This window comes from Athene cunicularia (assembly GCF_003259725.1).
Source record: "Athene cunicularia isolate RWA chromosome Z unlocalized genomic scaffold, athCun1 chrZ_part4, whole genome shotgun sequence".
Classification (NCBI taxonomy): Eukaryota; Metazoa; Chordata; class Aves; order Strigiformes; family Strigidae; genus Athene; species Athene cunicularia.
The window spans coordinates 4,365,743-4,385,722 of NW_020799145.1; the positions used below are offsets into that span (position 1 = coordinate 4,365,743).

Below are 19,980 nucleotides of genomic sequence, written 5' to 3' on the forward strand. Positions count from 1 at the left end.
GGTGTGAATTCGGCAAAAAAAAAAAAAAAAAAAAAAAAAAAAAAAGAAATCATGTGTTTGTGATGCCATTTCCAATGGATGGTTTTCCAGCTCCCATTTTGCTTTACAAATGCATGCTTATATTGCCAAATTTCATGGAAATGAGAAGCACAGCCATTTAAAAGACATCAAATAACCATCCTTTTTATTACAGCAAAATGCAAATATCAAGTCTTAACAACTAAATCTAAGGTCTGTAATTTTAAAACAGCAATAACAATAACCTTAGGCTATGTTTTCATTTTGTGGTTGACTTTATGAAAAGCAACTGTTATTTCTGTGTGGCACTTCAATGAGTCAGAGGCATGCTCATTAAAGTTAAAACAGTGGTAGTCTAGCAGTACTTGTGATGGAAAGTCAATGATTACTGGTAAATCCAATCACACTGCCCATCACAGTGCCCATGACAAAGCTTTTAATCTATTTCAAGTTTAAACATCAATGTTTGATAAACATTTCTCAGGAAGATTAAATGTAAGTAAGAATGTCAGAGAATCTTGTGATAAAATTCTGTAAGTAGAAATACTCTAACAGATTACCTCAAACCCCAGGTAATTATACTGGAAGTTTCTTAACAGACAGCTAGAAGACAACAATGAATGGTTTCCCCTTCCACAGACACACGAAACCACACCTTCATTTCAGAAGATAAAAGTTTTACAGATAGAGATAGCCTTTATACCAGTTTTAAACGTTGAAGAACACATAAAACCAAAGAGATTCTCTCCCTGAGATAGGTAAGACATGTTTGTATTTATAGATATAAAATATTTACTGATTTTATTTCCTCCTATATAAGCAATCCATATAGGAACAAGTAGTTATACACGTACTTGATTGACTGATAAAATAATTCTGATAAAAAGATTACAAGCTGTCACAATTTCTGGATACCTGAGTACCTTAAAACACAATTAAAACTGTAAAATTTTACATTTGGGACTCATGGTGGAGAACAATAGCAAATTTGTTTAGCATACTCTATAGAATGTGTAGTATGCAGAGTAGATGCTTCGAATTAGTACCTAAGGAAGAGTAAAACATTTTAAACTGTGTTTAATACTGTGTAGACTTCAGATACCTTGTTTGCCTTTCAGTATTGCCATGGAAAATTCTGACAAGGCTTATGACCCTCCTACTAGACTCAAAAAGTCCAGGATGATGAATCTACTGCCATTACTTTAGTTAGGCACAATTTTATTGATTTTCTTCACAGTTAATTTTAGGGTAGAGTAAATTTTAAGGGTCTCAGAGAAACTATGGTGTTGTACAGTTCTTTTGGAGACTACTCACCAAATGAATTTTTTATTCTTTAGCCCTGAACACCAAGTCTTCAAGCCCACATATGTCTATGGGATTCCTCAAAATCATCAAAAGAAATGTTAAGTTTGATAGCCGAGCTCCACAGCTAAAGCACACACCTTCCTAAAATGTAATTAACTTTACAAGACAATGCACATCATGGTCACAACAAAGAGACAGAAAGTTTCACTGTCAATGTCTTTGTATTTCTCATAGGGGTCAAATTAAACCAGAATCAGTTTGGTGATCTATTGTGTCTATTGGGCTACAAATATGACTCTGTTGATATGGTTCTGCCACAAACCAAAAGTATGTGCTGACAATTTATGTAGAAAAACTGAACATAAAAAAAGGATGGTAAGAATCATCCCAGCCTGCATTCATATCCTGACCATATGAAATTTAAAAAAAGAGAGAGAAAATAAATATTTTTGCCTAGCATTCACTATTCTTATTTGCCTCAGTAATGGTATTTTATTTAATGTGCAGGAAATGCAATTTATGTTCTCTAGATAAATGTGGAGATTTTATATTTATTTCTGGAGTAACAAAAATAAATTATCTAGCATCATTTTCCAAAGATGAAATAAACTTTTTGTACAGTATTCTGGACTTGGATAAAATTCTATTCACTGACATCCATTCCTAAATTCCACTCTCAGAATTCTTCACATCTATTATAGCAGCTGCCACTCACAAAATTGTGCCCATCTCTAAAAGCTAAAATGAAAAAGCATTAGGAATCTCCACTGTAGGTCTTAAATTATTTAATAAATGGCCTTTTAATCAGAAATTTCCTTGTAATTACTCTAATATGAAGACATACTACATCCTAAATGAAAAATAACTAGTCAGCAGTTATTCATTAAAACTTACCAAAAAATTAATAAAATTATGTGCAATAGTCAAAAGTCTCGTGCACTACTCATTGTGATCATCCTGTCAAAGTACTAAATATTCATAAAAAATTAAAAAGAAACAATATGCTGATCACATTGCTTACTGCTTTTGCGCTAGCACAGACTAAGTTGCAGGACACAATATGCACCTAAAGATACAACCACTGATTTTGCAGGATAACAAAATCACTACTGATCTGGTGTGCCGCAATGAAAACGCTGGAGAAGTTTGCTGTTACTCAGAGTTTTATCTAAATGCAGTATTCTAATACTTTGCTCTTAAATACAGTAGCACATGTCATAACACAGCACAAACCCTACATTAACTAGGTATTCCTATGGGCCCTTAGGCTATATCTCTAGAAAAGATAAATGTATGATAGAACAAGGGACTTAAGCAGCTTGTCCCAATACCTACTATTAGTAAAAAGGAAGTCAGTAATTCAAATACATAACTAAATACTTGTTTGATAAAGTAGACAGGGGAAAGAAGGGTAAAACGCAGAATTCCTTCTCTGAAACAGTGTTCAAGATAAAAAGCACCTGACAAAAACGAGTATTTTGTTTCTGAGAATATAAGTTTCTGAACTTTTAGATTGCAGCACCTACATATTTTTTAAAAAATTATTTTTTCCTTTGCTCCTTTTGCTTACCCCTATATTCACATTTTGTATTTATAACAAATTCAGTTTTATTCACCATACTCCTTCTGTAAAATAGGGTATATGCTGCAGACGTCAGCCATAATAGATCTACTTGTCTGTAGTATGATGATACAGTATCTCCAACTGATGGAAATGCAGCAAATAATTAAGTATTTTATAGAGCTATTCATATTGGTAAGAACTTCTGTGGTTGGAACAAACAATTTTGATGAGTTAGGGATGAATAAATTATGGCCCCAAAGATGGGTATAGATACAGTAGCAAATAATTTCTTAATTTATTCCTTCTGTAAGAACTTTTTTTGAGGAGCAGTAAATCTCATAAATTCCAAATCACATGCATTAACATCCCAGCTGATGGTAGGATTACTCTTTCCCTCACCCCTTCTGTAACTCATAGTCAGTTTGGTACCTTTAGTTTACCAAAACTTTTGCATTTGAGAGATATTTTATTTTTCTCAATCTTATGGCACCGTTGTGATAGAGTATTGTATATAATTATACTGTGCTATGCAAGTAAGACACAATAACAGTCTTCAACTTTTTGTATATTGTGCTATTACTCTTATCTTTTTTTTTTTTTTTTAAACACCTTAAGTGCAACAGGAAACACATAAAGGAGATCTGACATCTCTCAACAGAAAACAAAAAGCTTTTTAAAAATACTGAATCCCCTTTCTGCCCTTCATTCACTACTTCATTTTCCCTTCATCAGTAATCTCTGCTGAAAAAAAACCCTCTTAATTTTCTCCTTTACTCAGAAAGTTAATTTCACACGGCACAAGAAATACAAAAGCCATCTACCTTAAATGCACACAAAACAGGTATATGTAAAATTTAGTGATCTCCATCCAAATGTGACTACCTACCTACTTAGACACTTAAATATTTGAGAACTTATTTTAAAATTTAAAAATATAAAATACACAGACATGAAAGTCCCTCTCAAATGATGGTTTAACAGTGCCTCGGAATAGGCACTATTATACAAGATGAATGCAAAAGACCAGAAAGTTCTTCCACAATATTCAAAGACAGGAAAAACAAATCTTAGTATGACATTGAATATTCATGTCTTCTTAAGAGAACTGGTGTAAAAATTGTTTATAGTTCTTACTGGAAGGCTCTTATGCATCAGGACTAACGCAATTTGAAAGTGTAGGCAGCTTTTTAGGATCCAAATAAATCTAATAATCTAATGGATCAAGAAGAGAGAGGGTCACTTGGGAAACAAAGTGTTATCAAATCTACGGGGGAAAAAAAAAAAAAAAGTGTCACCCAATGCGAGGAATGTTGCTGTACTGTTGGGAGTTCTGCCTTCTCATGTGGTCAGGATCCTGAATCCCAGTTATTCCTGTTCTCTTGAGAACCAGTAAGTCATTGACCAGTGACCTAACCATTTATCTTGTCTCCAGGATAAAAGCTAAGTTGCAACATTTCCAACATTCACTTTTAAGAACAAACCCGAAATGGCTGGGTTAGACATGCCTTGTGAAATCTGGGGTAAGTGAAGAAATGAATTGCCAGGACAACATTTTCTTGTTAATGTCTTACCTAATAAAAGGCATGTGAATTTTCTTGCTAGCAATCCTGTTAATAGATAGGATTCCCAAACAGGTGGTGAAGATGAAAATAAAGAACTGCAGATTGTGGTTTGATCCCTTGTTTAAAACACAGAAAGTAGACATGTTACCATCAATGGTTTTTGTAGGGTTGATGAACTGAGGAAGAACTCACAGCATCACTTAGTAAAATTAATCTTATTTTTCTTGAAAGTCCATCAGAAATAAAAACGAGTGAGAAAAAATGTGGCCTTCTCCTGTTGCCTTAATAAACATTTGTTTTGAAAACTAATGAAAGGAACTTCTCACTGCTACACAGATGGATGAAACAGTAGACAGAAGAGATGAGACTCATTTTTATTTTTTTTTCTAGGAGGAAGATGGTGCTTGTTGCACTATTTTAATAATCTGTCCACAAGTGCTACATGATCTAAGACAAGAGAACTAGACAATTCTAAAGGAAAAACAAAGTATTGTCTGGGAGAAATCAAGCAAAGCATATGGAGCTAAGAACAGTTGGAAAGAAATATCTGCCCGTGAAATAATAGCCACGTACCTTAGCATTTTCAGTGATCTCCTCCTTTCCTCTTCATTTTAAATGTTTAGAAATGATGAAGTTACAAAAATTTTAAATTACTATGTGAAACGTCTTTACACTATAGAAATGTCTCATGGTGAGGAGCCTTGAACAGCTGCGATTGTCACAGTGTAATTGGCAGATCCATTTGAATAAAGTATCAAAAGCCATTAAGCCAAACCTGAAGCTTCGAAAGTTCTAAACTTCTACTATGTTTTGTTAAGAGCAAATAATGAAATGAACTGTCCCTTTAGCAGATAACCCTCAGCTCCTTGTTGCAGGTATCAGATTTTTCCTAGCAAACTTTGGTAGAGACAGAAAAAAAAAAAAAAAAAAAAAAAGTGATCAGTCAAAACAGTACCAAAAACTTTGCACCACTTTAGTTGCTCTGAGTTTCAGTACTACTGCCACCTAATGCTCTAAGCTAAATTTAATGACTGTAACCAAAACTTCATGATGTGTACACCAGATTCAGTTTCTAATAGATTCATCATTCCCCTTTCTTTAATGAAATGTGATCATTTCAAGGTTTATTTTAAGTAGACAGTAAGTCACAAGAGTAATAATCATGATTGAGATACTAAGAAAACAGGGGCAAAAAAAGTTCTAATAACAGTTACTGAAAAAAAACCCAACAGTTCTACCATAACCCAAATTAATAATCTATAACTTTTAAATACTGTTCTGGTGCCATTTCAAAATATGTAAACTTCCACTTGACTATGGGTGTGTTATCAATAGTAAAGATTCGATCATCATTCTTTTGAAGCTTTCTAATTCTTGTGAATGAAGAGAAAAAAAAAAACAAAAAAACAAACAACAAAAAAAAAACACCACCCCCAAAAAAACCCCAACCCTGAAGTCCTACAAGATCAAAACCCTTAAATACCCACTTTGAATCATTAAAACAGTTCAATTATTTTTAAACTTTGCTCATGATTTCAAAGGTACACATGCACATTTTCTGAGGACCAGGAAATGACTATGCTACTGGGAGAGTGGTTCCCCCCCCCCCCAACTTATAAGCAGAATTAAATTATGTTACTTATAGATCTACTGAAAGTGGAATTTATTATGGTCTTGTCTGAATTTTTCTCCCCCAAGTTTACCTAAAAAAAAGAATTGACCACTCATCATGACTTATCTGCAAAGTAGAATTAGACGTGTTTTAGGTATCAGAGCCTGAAACAATCTATATTAACAACTGAAGATGAAAGCTAAACTGTCCTTAGTTATGTTCAGACTCACCCTTTCCTTCTGTTCCTCCCTCTAATTATGAAATCTAATCTACAATAAATCTGTCCATGAGGTTCTTGACGCTATCTTTGTATTTTTAACCTAAAAATCCAATCTTAAAACAACTTGTACCAACTGATGGTGCACCCATTTTCCTCTTCTCATGCAATAAAATAAATTTTTGTAAATGAAGAAATAACACTAGCAATAAATATGTGGAACATCACCTTATTTTTTTGAGTCATTCAGAAATAAACTCTGATACAAATCCCATGCACAGATTCCTATCTTTTAAGAACGTAGTTTCAAGAGTACATAAAATTTATTTTAACTGTTACCACCACTTATCAGCCATCAAGGCTAAAAAACCAGATTCTTGAACTCCAAAGGGCTGTTTCTGGAAGATATTTCTGCAACCAAACATTAAGTTCAGAACACAGAAATACTAGGCCACCATTTAAAAATATCTATTTACACTGTCACTTGAATTTAGGCAACTCATTAAACAAAAACTCAATCCCCTACCTCCAACCCCCCAAGCATATCACATTAAGACTTATCCTCCTCTGTTTTTCAGGACTTAAGCAAAAAAAACCCAGAATTTTGAAGTATCTAACCACAGAAACATAAAGTGCTTGGTACCCATCAGAGTAACTACCAGTAAGACTAAATTTAGGTTTCCAGGTTTAAAAAATGTGAATGGTACAGGCTGCGACTTTTTTTCTGTTTGTTGTTTGTGGTTTTGACATTTTGCAACAAATGTCCAAACTCAAAATTTGACTGATCTAAAGTCCAGCTAAGACGACCGTTTTCTCACTGACTTCAACATACTATCAATTCCATCCTGTGTCTGCTATATGAAACATGCCAGAACAACAAATGACTGCTTCTGGGCTTACTAATGGCTTTTCTGCACTTGGCTTCATCTTCTTGCCATAAATCAAGTTCCAAGTGACAGTAGCTTTTTGCAAAAAAAAATCCCTGGCAACTTTTCAGACTCTCAATTCACTTTCCTTGAAAGTCATTTTGCTGCAGGTATAATGAAGAGGATTCCCCAGATAGTCTTCTTCCTTATCTATACAGCCAAACCCAAAATAAATCTCTGTGTGAACATTAAGATAGAAGTTGTCTATACAGATTTGTTTATCTTAGGAGCTGGGCTGATAATGCCATTTAAGACAAGATGATATATTTTATGAAAATAAATTACAGTCCTAGTGAAAACATGGCAGTGCAACGGCTGAAACAATGGAATATGTGGGAGCTAAGATGAGTTTTTGAGCTTGGTACTAAGTTAGAAGCATTGAATTTCAAATGATTAAATAGAAAATGTACTTTATAACTGCCATTCACAGCAGTGATCATAAAAAATGGATTTCTTTACAAGGATATTCACAGTAATGAGGTACAGTTCTTAGCCAAGTTAGATGGGATACAAAAATATAACTACTGTTTCAGGACAAATTTCTGTTTGAAAGGCAGGGAATATGAATGAGCACATAAAGAACAAGACTATTTTATGTTCAGATAAAAACTTACACTGATTGAAAATTAAGGGAATTGTGAAGCTAACATGTTTAGCATTCTCCTTTAAGTGATCTCTTTTAACAATGGAATGGGAATAGAACGGAATGGGAATAATTTCAGTTGGAAGGGACCTACAATGATGAAACTTGTTGACCACTTCAGGGCTGATCTAAACTTAAAGCAAACTATTAAGGGCATTGGTTGAAATGTCTCTTAAACACTGACAGGCTTGGGGCATTGACCACCACTCCAGAAAGCCTGTTCCAACCTCAGTAAAGACAGTTTCCTAATGTCCAGTCAGAACCTCCCCTGCGGCATCTTTGAACCATTCCCACACATCCTATCACTGGATCCCAGGGAGAAGAGTTCAGCATCTACCTTTCCAGCCACTCTATGGCCACTCATTTCCCAATTTAGACTTCTGCCTGGCATTACGCTGCCCCACATGCAGAATCTGGCATTTGGATTTGTTATGCTTCATCCCATTAATTAGTACTCAAAGCTCCAATCTACCTAGATCTGTCTTCAAGGTCTCTTGTCCCTCAAGAGACTCAACAGGGACTCCCACTTTGATATCATCAGCAAACTTGCTAATGGTGCATTCAAATCCTGTCTCCAGATCACTGATAAATATATTGAACAGGTCTGGTGCTAGAATTTAGCCCTGAGGAACACCGCTGGTGACTGGTCACCAGCCAGATTTAGCCCCATTCACTGTACCCCTTTGAGCCCTGCCCTCAGCCAGTTCTTCACCCAGAACATCAGGTGCCTGCTCATTTCACAGTTGGACAACTTCTTCAGAAGGGTCCTGTGAGGAACAGTATCAAAAGCCTTATTAAAATTCTGAAAAACTACATCCACTGCCTTCACTTAATTCATAGGCCAATGACCTTATCATAGAAGGATATCAAATTAGTTAAACAGGACATTCCCTTTGTGAACCATGCTGACTGTGCCTGATGATTGCATTGTTCTTGAAATATCCTTCAGTAGTATCCAGTATGGACTTCTCCATAACTTTTCCAGGAACTGAGGTTAGATTAACAGGTCTGTAGTTTCCTGGGTCTTCCCTCATGCCTTTCTTGTAAACTTGAATAAGAGCAGCTAGTTTCTAGTCATCAGGGACCTCCCTAGACTCAAATACCTTTGGTAGATGATTGAGACATGTCCTGCTGTAACAATAATAACAAAAATTCAGATGATAGCAATAATTCAGATAGCACTGATAAGGCAATAGCTCCTGAAATATGTCAATACAATGAAAGACCACAGTGTCATTAGCCAAGATTCAGGTGCATAATGAAACACCCATCTCTAATCAGTGATTTTTGTCTGTATTTGACTATAAAACTTACTGAAATGCTTCCACTGGAAAAATTACCTCATTATTCTGTTTTGCTGCATATTAAGCATGCACTAACACTGTATGTCACAAGACGCATTCAATATAAACAACAGTACTAAAATGCTACTATTACTATCTAACAATTTACATCACAGTAGATTCTTTGTAGCAGTTTTACAGGAAATCATTTTAATGGAAAAATTTAAATCATGGTGGAATTAAATCACAATTTTGCACATGATTTATCCATTTGTAAGTGAAGACAAATTTCATTTGCTACTGAACTAGTGAGTGCTAACTTTATTAATGCATCTTTGCTACAAAGATAAACGGAACAGCAGTAAGTCAGCTGCAGAACTTCACGTCATTCACAGCAAGTACTGAAATACCTGAAGTGTTATATATCATAACAGGATTTTATACCCTGCTTAAGCCTTAGAGTATTCATAAAAGTTTCTCCCTCCCCACTGAGCCACTTAAATCACAATCTTTTAGCTCCTACCACAGTAATGCAATGAAACCTCCTTTGCTATGTTGCATCAGTTAAAAGTCATTGTTTCAGAATTGTTTTATTACTAGTCCTAATAATGAAAATATTTTTGCTTTGGCTAGTTCCATTGAATATCAGCTTCCTTTTAATGATTATATGCTTCACAAAGAATATTTTAAATATTTTTGCATGTGTTCTTCTTTTTAGTATTTGTTTCCTGTGTTAAGTCTTTCAAAACTTTACAATCACAGGAATAAATACTATTTTATGACCTATTGCCAGGCTAAGCAAGCTGAAATATTACATAAATTTATTTAGTTTCTGAATTACTTTTTCAGATATATGTGAAAAAGCGTTCTTACTATTTTTTTTCTGTATTTGAAGATTAGCATTTTAATTTTACTGTCACTTTAGTACACTAGGGTCAAACATCCTACATTTCAGCAAACATTTCTGCCATCCTAGTGGTGCACTGGATAAGACAAGCATTCACAGAAACCACTAGCCTGGAAAGCTGGACAGACCTACTACATGGTCTTTTTCTAATAATTGCCTTGGTTTTTTATGCAATATTAGGCATCTCATATGAATATATGCTGTCATAACAATTAAATTGAAACTACCAAGCTGCTTTTATATATATACATATATATATATATATATATATATACACACACACACACACACACATATATGAAACCATCAAGCTGCTAATACACATATATAAAGATTCTTTACAGATATGGGTTTTTTTTTTATCAATATGAAAGAATTGACATGAAAGAAATCCCTAGAATTCTACTGTCAATTTTATTTTGATATTGTGCAGTAATGACAATTATATTGCTACTTAACACCATAAGAGTTTGTTAAGTGAGTGGACATACAGATATAATACAGATAATTGCATGCAGAACTGAGGCCACAGATTCCAATAACAGGAAACATGGCATTAGATTAATTGCATTGGCTTTCATTAAAGCATTGGCTTCAATTGAGACAATGACTCAACACTGAAAACTTGCATGTTAAACCCCAATACTGAACCAACAGCACTCTATAGAAGGCCAAGTGCCTTAAATGCATGTGTAACAACTAACCCCTGGCAAAGTGATTACATTCTAAAAATTCTTGGTGTAAGAAAAAATATTTTGTACTTATATTTTTCTATCAATTCTACGAGACAAATGGCCCACCATTTTACAAGCAGAATAAAATAAAAATTGCCTATCTGAATGACAGTTTTATTGAAATTTAATTACTTTCCATCCAGACAGAAACTGGAAACAATCAGATTTTTATGTATGTACATAGACACATAGTGCAGCAAAATGTCAAAATTAAAGCACAGAATTGTAAAAAAAACCCTATCCTTATTCAGAACAGCTAGCCATTGTACACAGTTAATACTCTGCCTTTTCTTGTAAAGATTATTCATAATTGGTATCTGTGTGCTGCTTGTATCTAGGTCAGTCTTTGAGGAACTAGATCAAAACGGTAACCTATTGTATATAGCAGGTCATGGCTCTTCAGAATTAGAAAATTTCATTTTAATCCTGTTCTGGCATCATCTGATACTGGTTCTGCAAGGACAGATTGGCAGAAGAAATATTCCTCCTCCCCCTACTAATTCCTTCTTCAGTGTTCTTGTCACTAGTTTCTGACAGATTTCTGATGATTTGGGAATGACCGTCTGTGAACAAGGACTGAATCATCATAGGTATCAATTAATGGGAAAAAAATTATAAAACAAGCATGTTTTAAAATTGATCTGCTCAGTATGGCTTAGTTTGCATTCTCCAAGTGGGCAGCATATACTGACTCTTGTTATCAAAAATGCCTATAACACTATATGCAGTCATTAGATACTAGAATGGGAATACCCAAATGGGGATCATGCCAAAATTAGTCACTGAGCTGTTGTCTGAAAGTATTTAACAGGTGTAAATTCTTAGCCAAAACTGGCCAGTGAAGAATTCTTTCAAGCTAAATAGAACTGCTCTGTTTTTGTCCAGTATTATTTCAGTTCGTCTTCTTAGATCACAACTGTCAGACATCTATCTATTAACTAGCACAAGTTTCTTTTCTTTCATAGATATATAAGAACACATATGATACATCCTAGTCAACTTACAGATTTCAAGCCCATGTTTATCTCTTAGGGCCATTCACACTGCCCTATAAATGTCAGGCATAAATAATTTTCTACTACTGCTAATATTTAAAAAACTTAAATTGATCCTATGCATATATACAAATGTGAATCTGAACTGGGTAATTCTATAGCATCATACATAAAACAGAAACCTGGCTGGATGAAATCAGTGAAATTGAAATTCAGTGAGAAAGAGAAGGAAGAAAAATAAATCTTTACAAAGACATAATGGTAGCTGGTCTTACTAGTTGACAGAAATAAAATTTTCTCCATGTATGTTCATTAAGAAAATACAACCAACCAATCAATCATGTTTAAAGAATCTGTAGGACAACAAAGATTTGAAAGAAACTTCATGAGTAAAAAAAAAAGTCTGTAAAGAAGAAAGTTATGACAGATTTCTAAAAAAAAAATCTGATTGCTATCAATAACTTCTTAAAGACACCATAAAAGTTCTTATAAGTTAAGCAGCATACTCTTGATTTTTCAAAGTAACAAATTTCTGAAGTTCTTGACTACAGAAATTTACATTGATAAAGAAATTTGGGATTGCTGTTTCATTCATTTATTTAAAGTGACTTTTCTACTTTCTGGAACAAGGTTTCTAGTGTATAGCTTTATATTTATAATGACTGTAGCACATTCTTTATAATAAAATGATGTGCAAGATAAGGGAAAAGATGGACTTCTAAAACTCTAAAAAAGTGTAACCAAAATATTCACTGATTGAGGAGAAAAATATAATTGATAAAATTTGCAACTAGGGACATGAGTGGAAATATAAAAAAGTCTTAACTATAAAAAGCATGAGGTGAAGCACTTGCCAGAAACTTCTTACAATACTTACAGCAGTTACTACATCATTTTCATACATTTATAATGACTAAAACCGTATCTTTTTAAGGAACTACTCAGAAGTCAACAATAGATAACTGAAATCAGTAATATCAAATGTATACACCTAGAAGTTGAACACAATAGACCTAGAAGTTGAACACAGTAGTCTGCATCATTATCTTTACAGTAATAGACCCTTATATGATTAGTGAATGTTACAGAATTTAGAAGTTGCATTATTTTCTAAACCATTAACATTAGTAACCATGTATATGCCTGTACTATAAAGAAACCAAAAATGCACAGTAACTTAGAAGTCAGGCATGGAAAATGGGAATTATTCTTTCATGTCTTGTTCTGGCTAGTGGTTAAAACCCACCACACCATCTTTATAAAGATCAGTAATTCATTAGGTGTTTCAAATTATACTGCATGGTAGGCAAATCTTTTATTTGCCCAACATACATACCCACAGAAAATATTTCAAAATAGTTTCTAGTATTACAGATAAATATTTCTAATGATGTACTACTTTGTAAGCCATTTCAAGCAATCTGCATGCCATTCTATAACTGCCTATAAGGGTTTTTTTAGCTTAAGTTGTACTGTCTACCTCTCCTTTTGTTTCACTATTTCACAAAATCCTTTTGTGTGACTGTCAAGCAGCTGTGTTCTGTTCCTTAATCTTCCTTGCACAGCTCCCCAGGAGAGACTTTACAACATAAACTGCAAAGTACCATTTTCACAGCGGGAACAACAGTGTTCCTCTTCAGAAAGAGGCATAATAAAAATAGGACTGTAATGAACATGCTAATTCTGGTCACAAGGTTCTACACATAGCATAATCACTGAAAGTTCAGGAAGTTTGGGGGAAAGATACTCCTTCAGCTCTTCAGAAGTCTTCTGATGCAATACTGAGATAGATAAATGTCTTTCCAGTGTATGAAGTTCTCACAAAGATATTTTCTTGCTTTCCTTTTTTCTATCCATTCAACTTTCAAAAGCCTATTCTAGTAGCAGCCAGCCCCCTGGCAATAATCACTGTGACTATACAGCAAACAGTTAAGTCAGATAAACACTGGTATACATCGTTTATACAGCTCCAGCTGGAACACTGCAAATTTCTCCTACCGTGCAGCTAATACCCAGAATATGTACAGTCCTTCCTCTCATTCGTCTAGAAATGAGAGACATCCCACAGCACATTTTCCAACATTATAGCCGTGCCACTCCATTTGTCTAATTTCCATGCCCACAAAGATAGCTGTCCCAGATGACAGATTACTTCAAAGTAGTTTCTTCTCATTTCAGTACTACTGGGTACAGTGAAAATACAGAAAGGCACTTCTATTATCATTGAATCTATTGCTAGCAGCAGAAACCAAAAATGTAGCATCTTGGATTCATCATCTCTGGTTTTTGGTTGGGGTTTTGTTTTTTTTTAGTGTGGAAATGTTCTGCACCTCTGAGAGTCTAATAAAAATCAGCTCAATTATCTCAATCTCTGTGTTCAACAATGGACACGGAAGCACTGTTTAGTAAATATTTAGCTTTTTGTTTTATGCAGCAATGACTGTTTGACATTAAATCAATCAGTTTCTAAAAAGCATAAAAAGGAATAACTGCCCTAGGCACTTCCCATAGAAATTTTACTTTGATTCTTTAAGCCTTATACAGTGCTTGTGCTATAAAGATGCTATATATCAATATTTTTATAGTGCAAAGTATGATCAGCAATAATAGAGAAAACTGTGGGATGAGAAAACAAACTTCCTTCTACTTAAGTGCCCTTACTTCCCAGACAGCAAAGAAAACAAAGCAAATAGCAGAGATTGTAGAATGTTGCTCTACTGGACCTTCTCCATCCTTGATTAAAAGCTGCACTCTTCTTTGCTGTAATCATAAACCTTCTCAGCAGACAGATGAAGCTGAGTTTCTTGAGGTCCTTATTGTCTTCATAGAACTTTATCAAGGAATAATAATCAAAAAAAATCACTTAAAAGTTAAAAGCAGGATACCTTAAAAATAACAGCATGAAACTGTTGCTGATTTCTCTACTAGAGGAGGCACCTCATCTCCACCTTCCTGAACAATCCATATACTTGCATATGACACCAGAATCCTTGTTCTATAGCCATGAAAAATGTCTTTTGTCTATCATTTGCAAGGCTAAAAAACAGTTAGGCAGCTTTAACATGAAGTGAATGGATAATAAAAGGAAAGCTATTCTGTCTCTGGTATCTGCGGAGTATGGGAATATCCTACACTTTATTGTCTTTTGTTGCCTATTGAACACTGATAATTTTAAATTAAAGAATCAAAGTACTGTTCTATTCATATGGCTCTCAGAACAAATCTTCAGAAGAAAGAGTTCAAAAATAAATAACATTGACTCCTCTTGTCTAGAAGGAGTCTTCCAGACTTCTCCTTACAAGACCTGTTTCCCTTCAAATTCAGCATTTTCATGTGGGTGAATCTGTCCTGGAAAGCAGCTGAGCAGCTGCCTCCTTTATATACAGAAAATTAAAAAAAAAAAAAAACACTTTCCATTTATATCAGACATTCACTCTTGGTTCAGACTGTCACAATATTCATCTTAGCAAGTAAAAGTTTAGCTTACAACATTTCCTGATTTACTCTGGTAACAGAAAACAGCCCCAATACTTTGTCTCTGCTAAAGCCTTGAAATGTTATCATCTGTAGATGCCTTTTCTGCCCTTTTTCTTTCTCACATTGTGAAGTTTCAACACCCAGAAGCTAAAGACTTTGTTTATATTCATAGTTCTTAGAGACCCAAGTACTACAGATTAGTCATAGTAACAACCTAACAGAAGACGGTAAAAACCTCTAGTGCATAGAACTAATGTTACTCTATACTGCCACAGATAGAAAAAGAGAAGTTTGGCTCTAAAATTATGAATATATTGGCAACAATATTGTTTTGTGCCATGCAAATGATTTGTAGCAACTAAACTGGATTTAGTGAGACAAACAAACAAAAGTGAATATAGGTAGATAGTTCAACAACCTAGTTTCACCAATGTCCCATATTAGGGTTGCAATACTTGTAGGTTGAATTGTGGGCAAACTCTGACTTCCTCCCCAGGGTGCCCTCTTGCAAGAGGCACAAATATCAAGTTGGGTCTGTGACAGGAACATTGCAGAAAGATCTGAAGAACTTGGAATATGGAAGTTATGTGTGTATATTCTGCAAGCCAGTTTCACAGACATGCCTCAGGCATGAGTAAAGCCTAAGTGGACCGCAGATCCAACTCACTCCGTTCTGTCTTGCATTTGATTATGTCTGTTAATTCCTATTCACAACTATCATATATATTTATTCCTAGAGCAGCTGTGTGAGGCACAGAGGCACTCTTTCCCATAAAGGCACAATCAGATGGAGTGTTTTCCACAAGGCTGCTATTGTAGACTGTACAAGATGAAGATTTGTATAAGTTTGCAAAATAAAATATTATAATAGATATACTTATCTTCCAGGCTAATACTCCTAGCACTGAACTATCCTTTGTCTTGCAAAGCAACATACCAAGTCATTATAGCACTTTAAAATTTTAGCACTGCCAAAATTTCCTTACAATGCCCTGTTACTCTGAATGGTTCTTGTTTTCTCTGATGTTACCCCTTTATCTACATATACAGTCCCACTATACTCATGAGTTCTCTTATGTTCCCAGTTTCAGATAAAATCCATAAATCTATTTGTGGGGCCAAAGTATATTGCAGCAGTTGCAAAAGCCACACACATTATAGCTGGAAACTACATATAGTATTTCATATTTTAATTAGACAATACATTTTATTCAAAATCTAAAATTTAAATTAATTTAAATTGTAACTTCATAAATAATACCATACACTCTTTGTTCATCAGGAATTTGTATATGCATGGCTTTTAAAACAGGATCTGATGCTAATGTTTGAAGAAACATTGAGCTATTTGAGTAACAAATACGCAGCAGAGCCGCATATAGTTCTTAAAAAGAAATTGATTAGATAATATGTACATAGTATTGTTAGTTGTCTCCAACAGTAATCCCAGGACTGTTAATAAAAATATAGAAACAAATCTTTTATTTTTCTTTTTTTGAATAAAAATCCAACTTCAGAGAAAAATAAAAGAAACCTCCTTGTCACCCTACATTTATTGGGATAGAAGGATAAAAAAAAAACCCAAAACAACAACTTTTTACAAATTTTTTTCTAAATTCTTTAAAGCTGACTAATCATCTTCAATTCCTACCTACAGGACCCTAGTAGTTAATTCTGAAAAGCAAGTAATGCCATGTAATATCACAAGGCAGTAATCTTCAGTCATAAAAGCAACCCTGCAAACTGAAGAGTGTAATATTTCATGATACGTCTCCAAATTCAGTTTCCATTCATCTCCAGGTGACAGAATGAAACATTCAGGTCATTTGACTACTAGTATTTACTCCTCTGAGTATTATCTAGACAATAGACTTGGCAGTACATCCATATCCTCATCCCTGAAGGACAGTAGAAAAAAAAGGGTTTTTTTTCCTTTACTGTCTTCAAAAAACTTCTTGCCAAATTAAGAATACAATTCAGGTAATGTATATTTGAAATGGAAGACTTCCCCTTTTTTATGTTTTGTATCTTGGGGGGGGAAATCTGGCAGCAGCTTAACGTCATCTGAAAAAATACATGCAACTTTTCAACATCCCTGTTAAATGGGCAAATTTCTGTGTAAATGCTGATCACACAAAGCTAAACTACCCAGGGCAGCACTAAAATTTAAATCTAATGCATTCATAAGGCCTAGTTTTTTAATTAGTAATTGATAAAATACCTGTTGTTCATGGGACTCCTGTTTCACTTATTTCTTACTTCTTTTCTTCACTCCAATCTGTCATACCCCACATACTCACATTAATATTTTATGGTCAATAATCATAAACACAGTATTCAAGTATTATGTGAAAAACTTTATATTTAACAGCATCAGGACTATAATGATGACAAATTGAAAAAAAAAACAAAACAAAACAAAACATCTTGTACTTAACTTTCCTGGAGAGAAACTTCTCTTTACAACAAGACAGCACTGCCAACTCTATGAATTAAATTAGTTATGTTTAGAACGAACTTACCACGCAAAACAGTGAGCCTCGTGGACACACTTATTTCACCAACACTATTGGAAGCCACACATTCATAAATAGCTTCATCTCGTGGTGTGCGCAGTGGTTGTATTCTGAGAACTGATCCAGATCCATCATCAAACTCTATTACCTATAGAAGGAAACAAAAGCTGTCACAGATGTTGTTAAAAAAGCCTATACCTCAGTTAATCTGTTCATGAAGAGTGACCGACCTGTTTGTATTCATGTCAAAGCCAGGTTAGCTTTTCAAACATATGTACCAGGACAAACTCCACATGGATGGAAAAATGTTTAAGTGGCAATGTCTTGTAACATATGTTGCTGCTCAGTGGGTATACTGTGGCTGCTCTAAGATAAGACAGGATGAAAAACAAACAACAGAAAACCCCTAGCTAACAAGGGCTGAAAGAAAGAATTCTGTCACTTAATGCTCTTTTATCCTGAAGTTCACTACCACTGTCTCTCCGTTCTCTTAGTTTAAGTACTCTGCCTTCAAATGCCAGCTACATTCATTTTAATTACTGCAGGCTATATTCCCACTCTATTCAGAGTGCAGTTCACTCATTCATTTAGCTCCAAAAGGAAAAAGGGTCAGCAATTTCTGAACAAGATAGGACTCATCATAGTCCTATCCTAATGCATAACAACTTAGTTATGCATTTAACCCACAGAACTTAAGTAAATTTATCCAATAATGATTAGAAACATGTGACCAGTTAAGTGATTAAACAATAAAGTTAAACTTTAAAGATTACTTTTAAAATCGCAACATTTACACAAGAACTATCAATTTTCATGTAAGAAAGAATCTGTTGAATTTCTCTTATTTCCTTGTTCTGCAGTCAGAATCACATCAGATGCTGCTGAGTACTGTAGCACTTCCAGGCACTGGAAAAGTCTTCCTAATAATTAAGTATTAACATTAATCTATTTAACCTACTTATAAAGAAAATTATTTGTCAATAATATGTTAGCACTACCATCAGATAAATGGCACTTATTAAGAAAGTACAGTCACAATTATTTTATTTTTTACAAAATAATTAATATTTGACCATTATCTTCCCATTTTCATTGTAGGAATTACTCAGTTTCTTCTTAACAGTAGGAGATATCTAAGTGGTAATAAGATAAAAACCTGTTTTCCACTGAGAATAAATCAGTTTGATAGCTCATAGGCTGTATTACTTTTCCTTGTTCTTTACATAAAACCATTGCCCTAAACAAACCTAGACAACACAAAATCTCCATCTGATCTTAGCACAAACAAAAGAATAACTAGAATTATTGGTAAATTTATATTAATAACGTAAAGAAAAATTTCCAAATTTTAAAAGCAGACTAATTTTTGTACATAAAAAAATGAAAGCACGGGATCCAAATAATCACAGTTGTTACACTTACAAATAATAATTGTCATTGTTTAAATCTAAATGCTGAATAATCCTAGCTGAATGGCCAATAAAAACAATTGCAGCAGGTTGGGTTGGGCAAATATTGCAGAGATTAAGTTTCAAGTCTGGTGTCTCAATATGTATCATGAAATAGATTTACTTTTCCTGTAATGAGTTCTCCCCTTTCTTGAATATAAAACTGAATAACTAAAGATAGTTAATTCCTCCTCCTCCCTCATCTACTGAATGAGATTTTTTTTTAAATACATCGAATTTTGAATAAAATCAGCTTCATGCCACAGGGTAAATTAATGCAATTTTTAAAACTTGTTTTTTCCCCTTCTCTGGTTCCAAGTTCCTCTGAGAAAGACTTCTTTGTAACTTAAAACAGATTTCTCTAATTCATATTACTTGAATTGATTTGAAACAAGAGGAGAAAAAAGGATCCTCCTGTATCACATTTATTCATAGTATATACTTCCAACATAAATAAAAGATGAAAGATTGAGTGAAGTCCCACAAGGTCTCACTGTAGCCTTTAATTTCAGAAACAATGTATAGCTCTTACCACTATTGTCATTCTAAGAATTAAGCCAGCAAGCAAGAACATTCCACTTTTAATGATAAGAATCTTCAAATATATGAAAAGGCCAATGCCAAGAGGGAGGAAAAAAAACTGTGTTCCCCTGTTGCTAGATAAGACAATCTGTATGTACATCAAGTTCCAGCAAAAAAAGTTCAGGTTCCACATGAGAACAAAAAAAAACCAAAAAACACCCCCCCCCCAAAAAAAAAAAAACCCAAACAAA

The 19,980-nt window shown here is 34.2% G+C and overlaps 1 protein-coding gene across 39 annotated transcripts in view; it reads right to left on the minus strand.

Annotated features, from left to right (window-relative positions):
- Positions 1-19,980, minus strand: part of PTPRD (protein tyrosine phosphatase, receptor type D) — a 468,274-nt gene that overhangs the window by 194,774 nt on the left and 253,520 nt on the right. For all 39 annotated transcript variants that reach the window (XM_026866869.1, XM_026866870.1, XM_026866871.1 and 36 more), the window contains exon 4: positions 17,766-17,907. In XM_026866869.1, the coding sequence (XP_026722670.1) occupies positions 17,766-17,907 (142 nt within the window). The remainder of the gene's footprint in view (positions 1-17,765; positions 17,908-19,980) is intronic.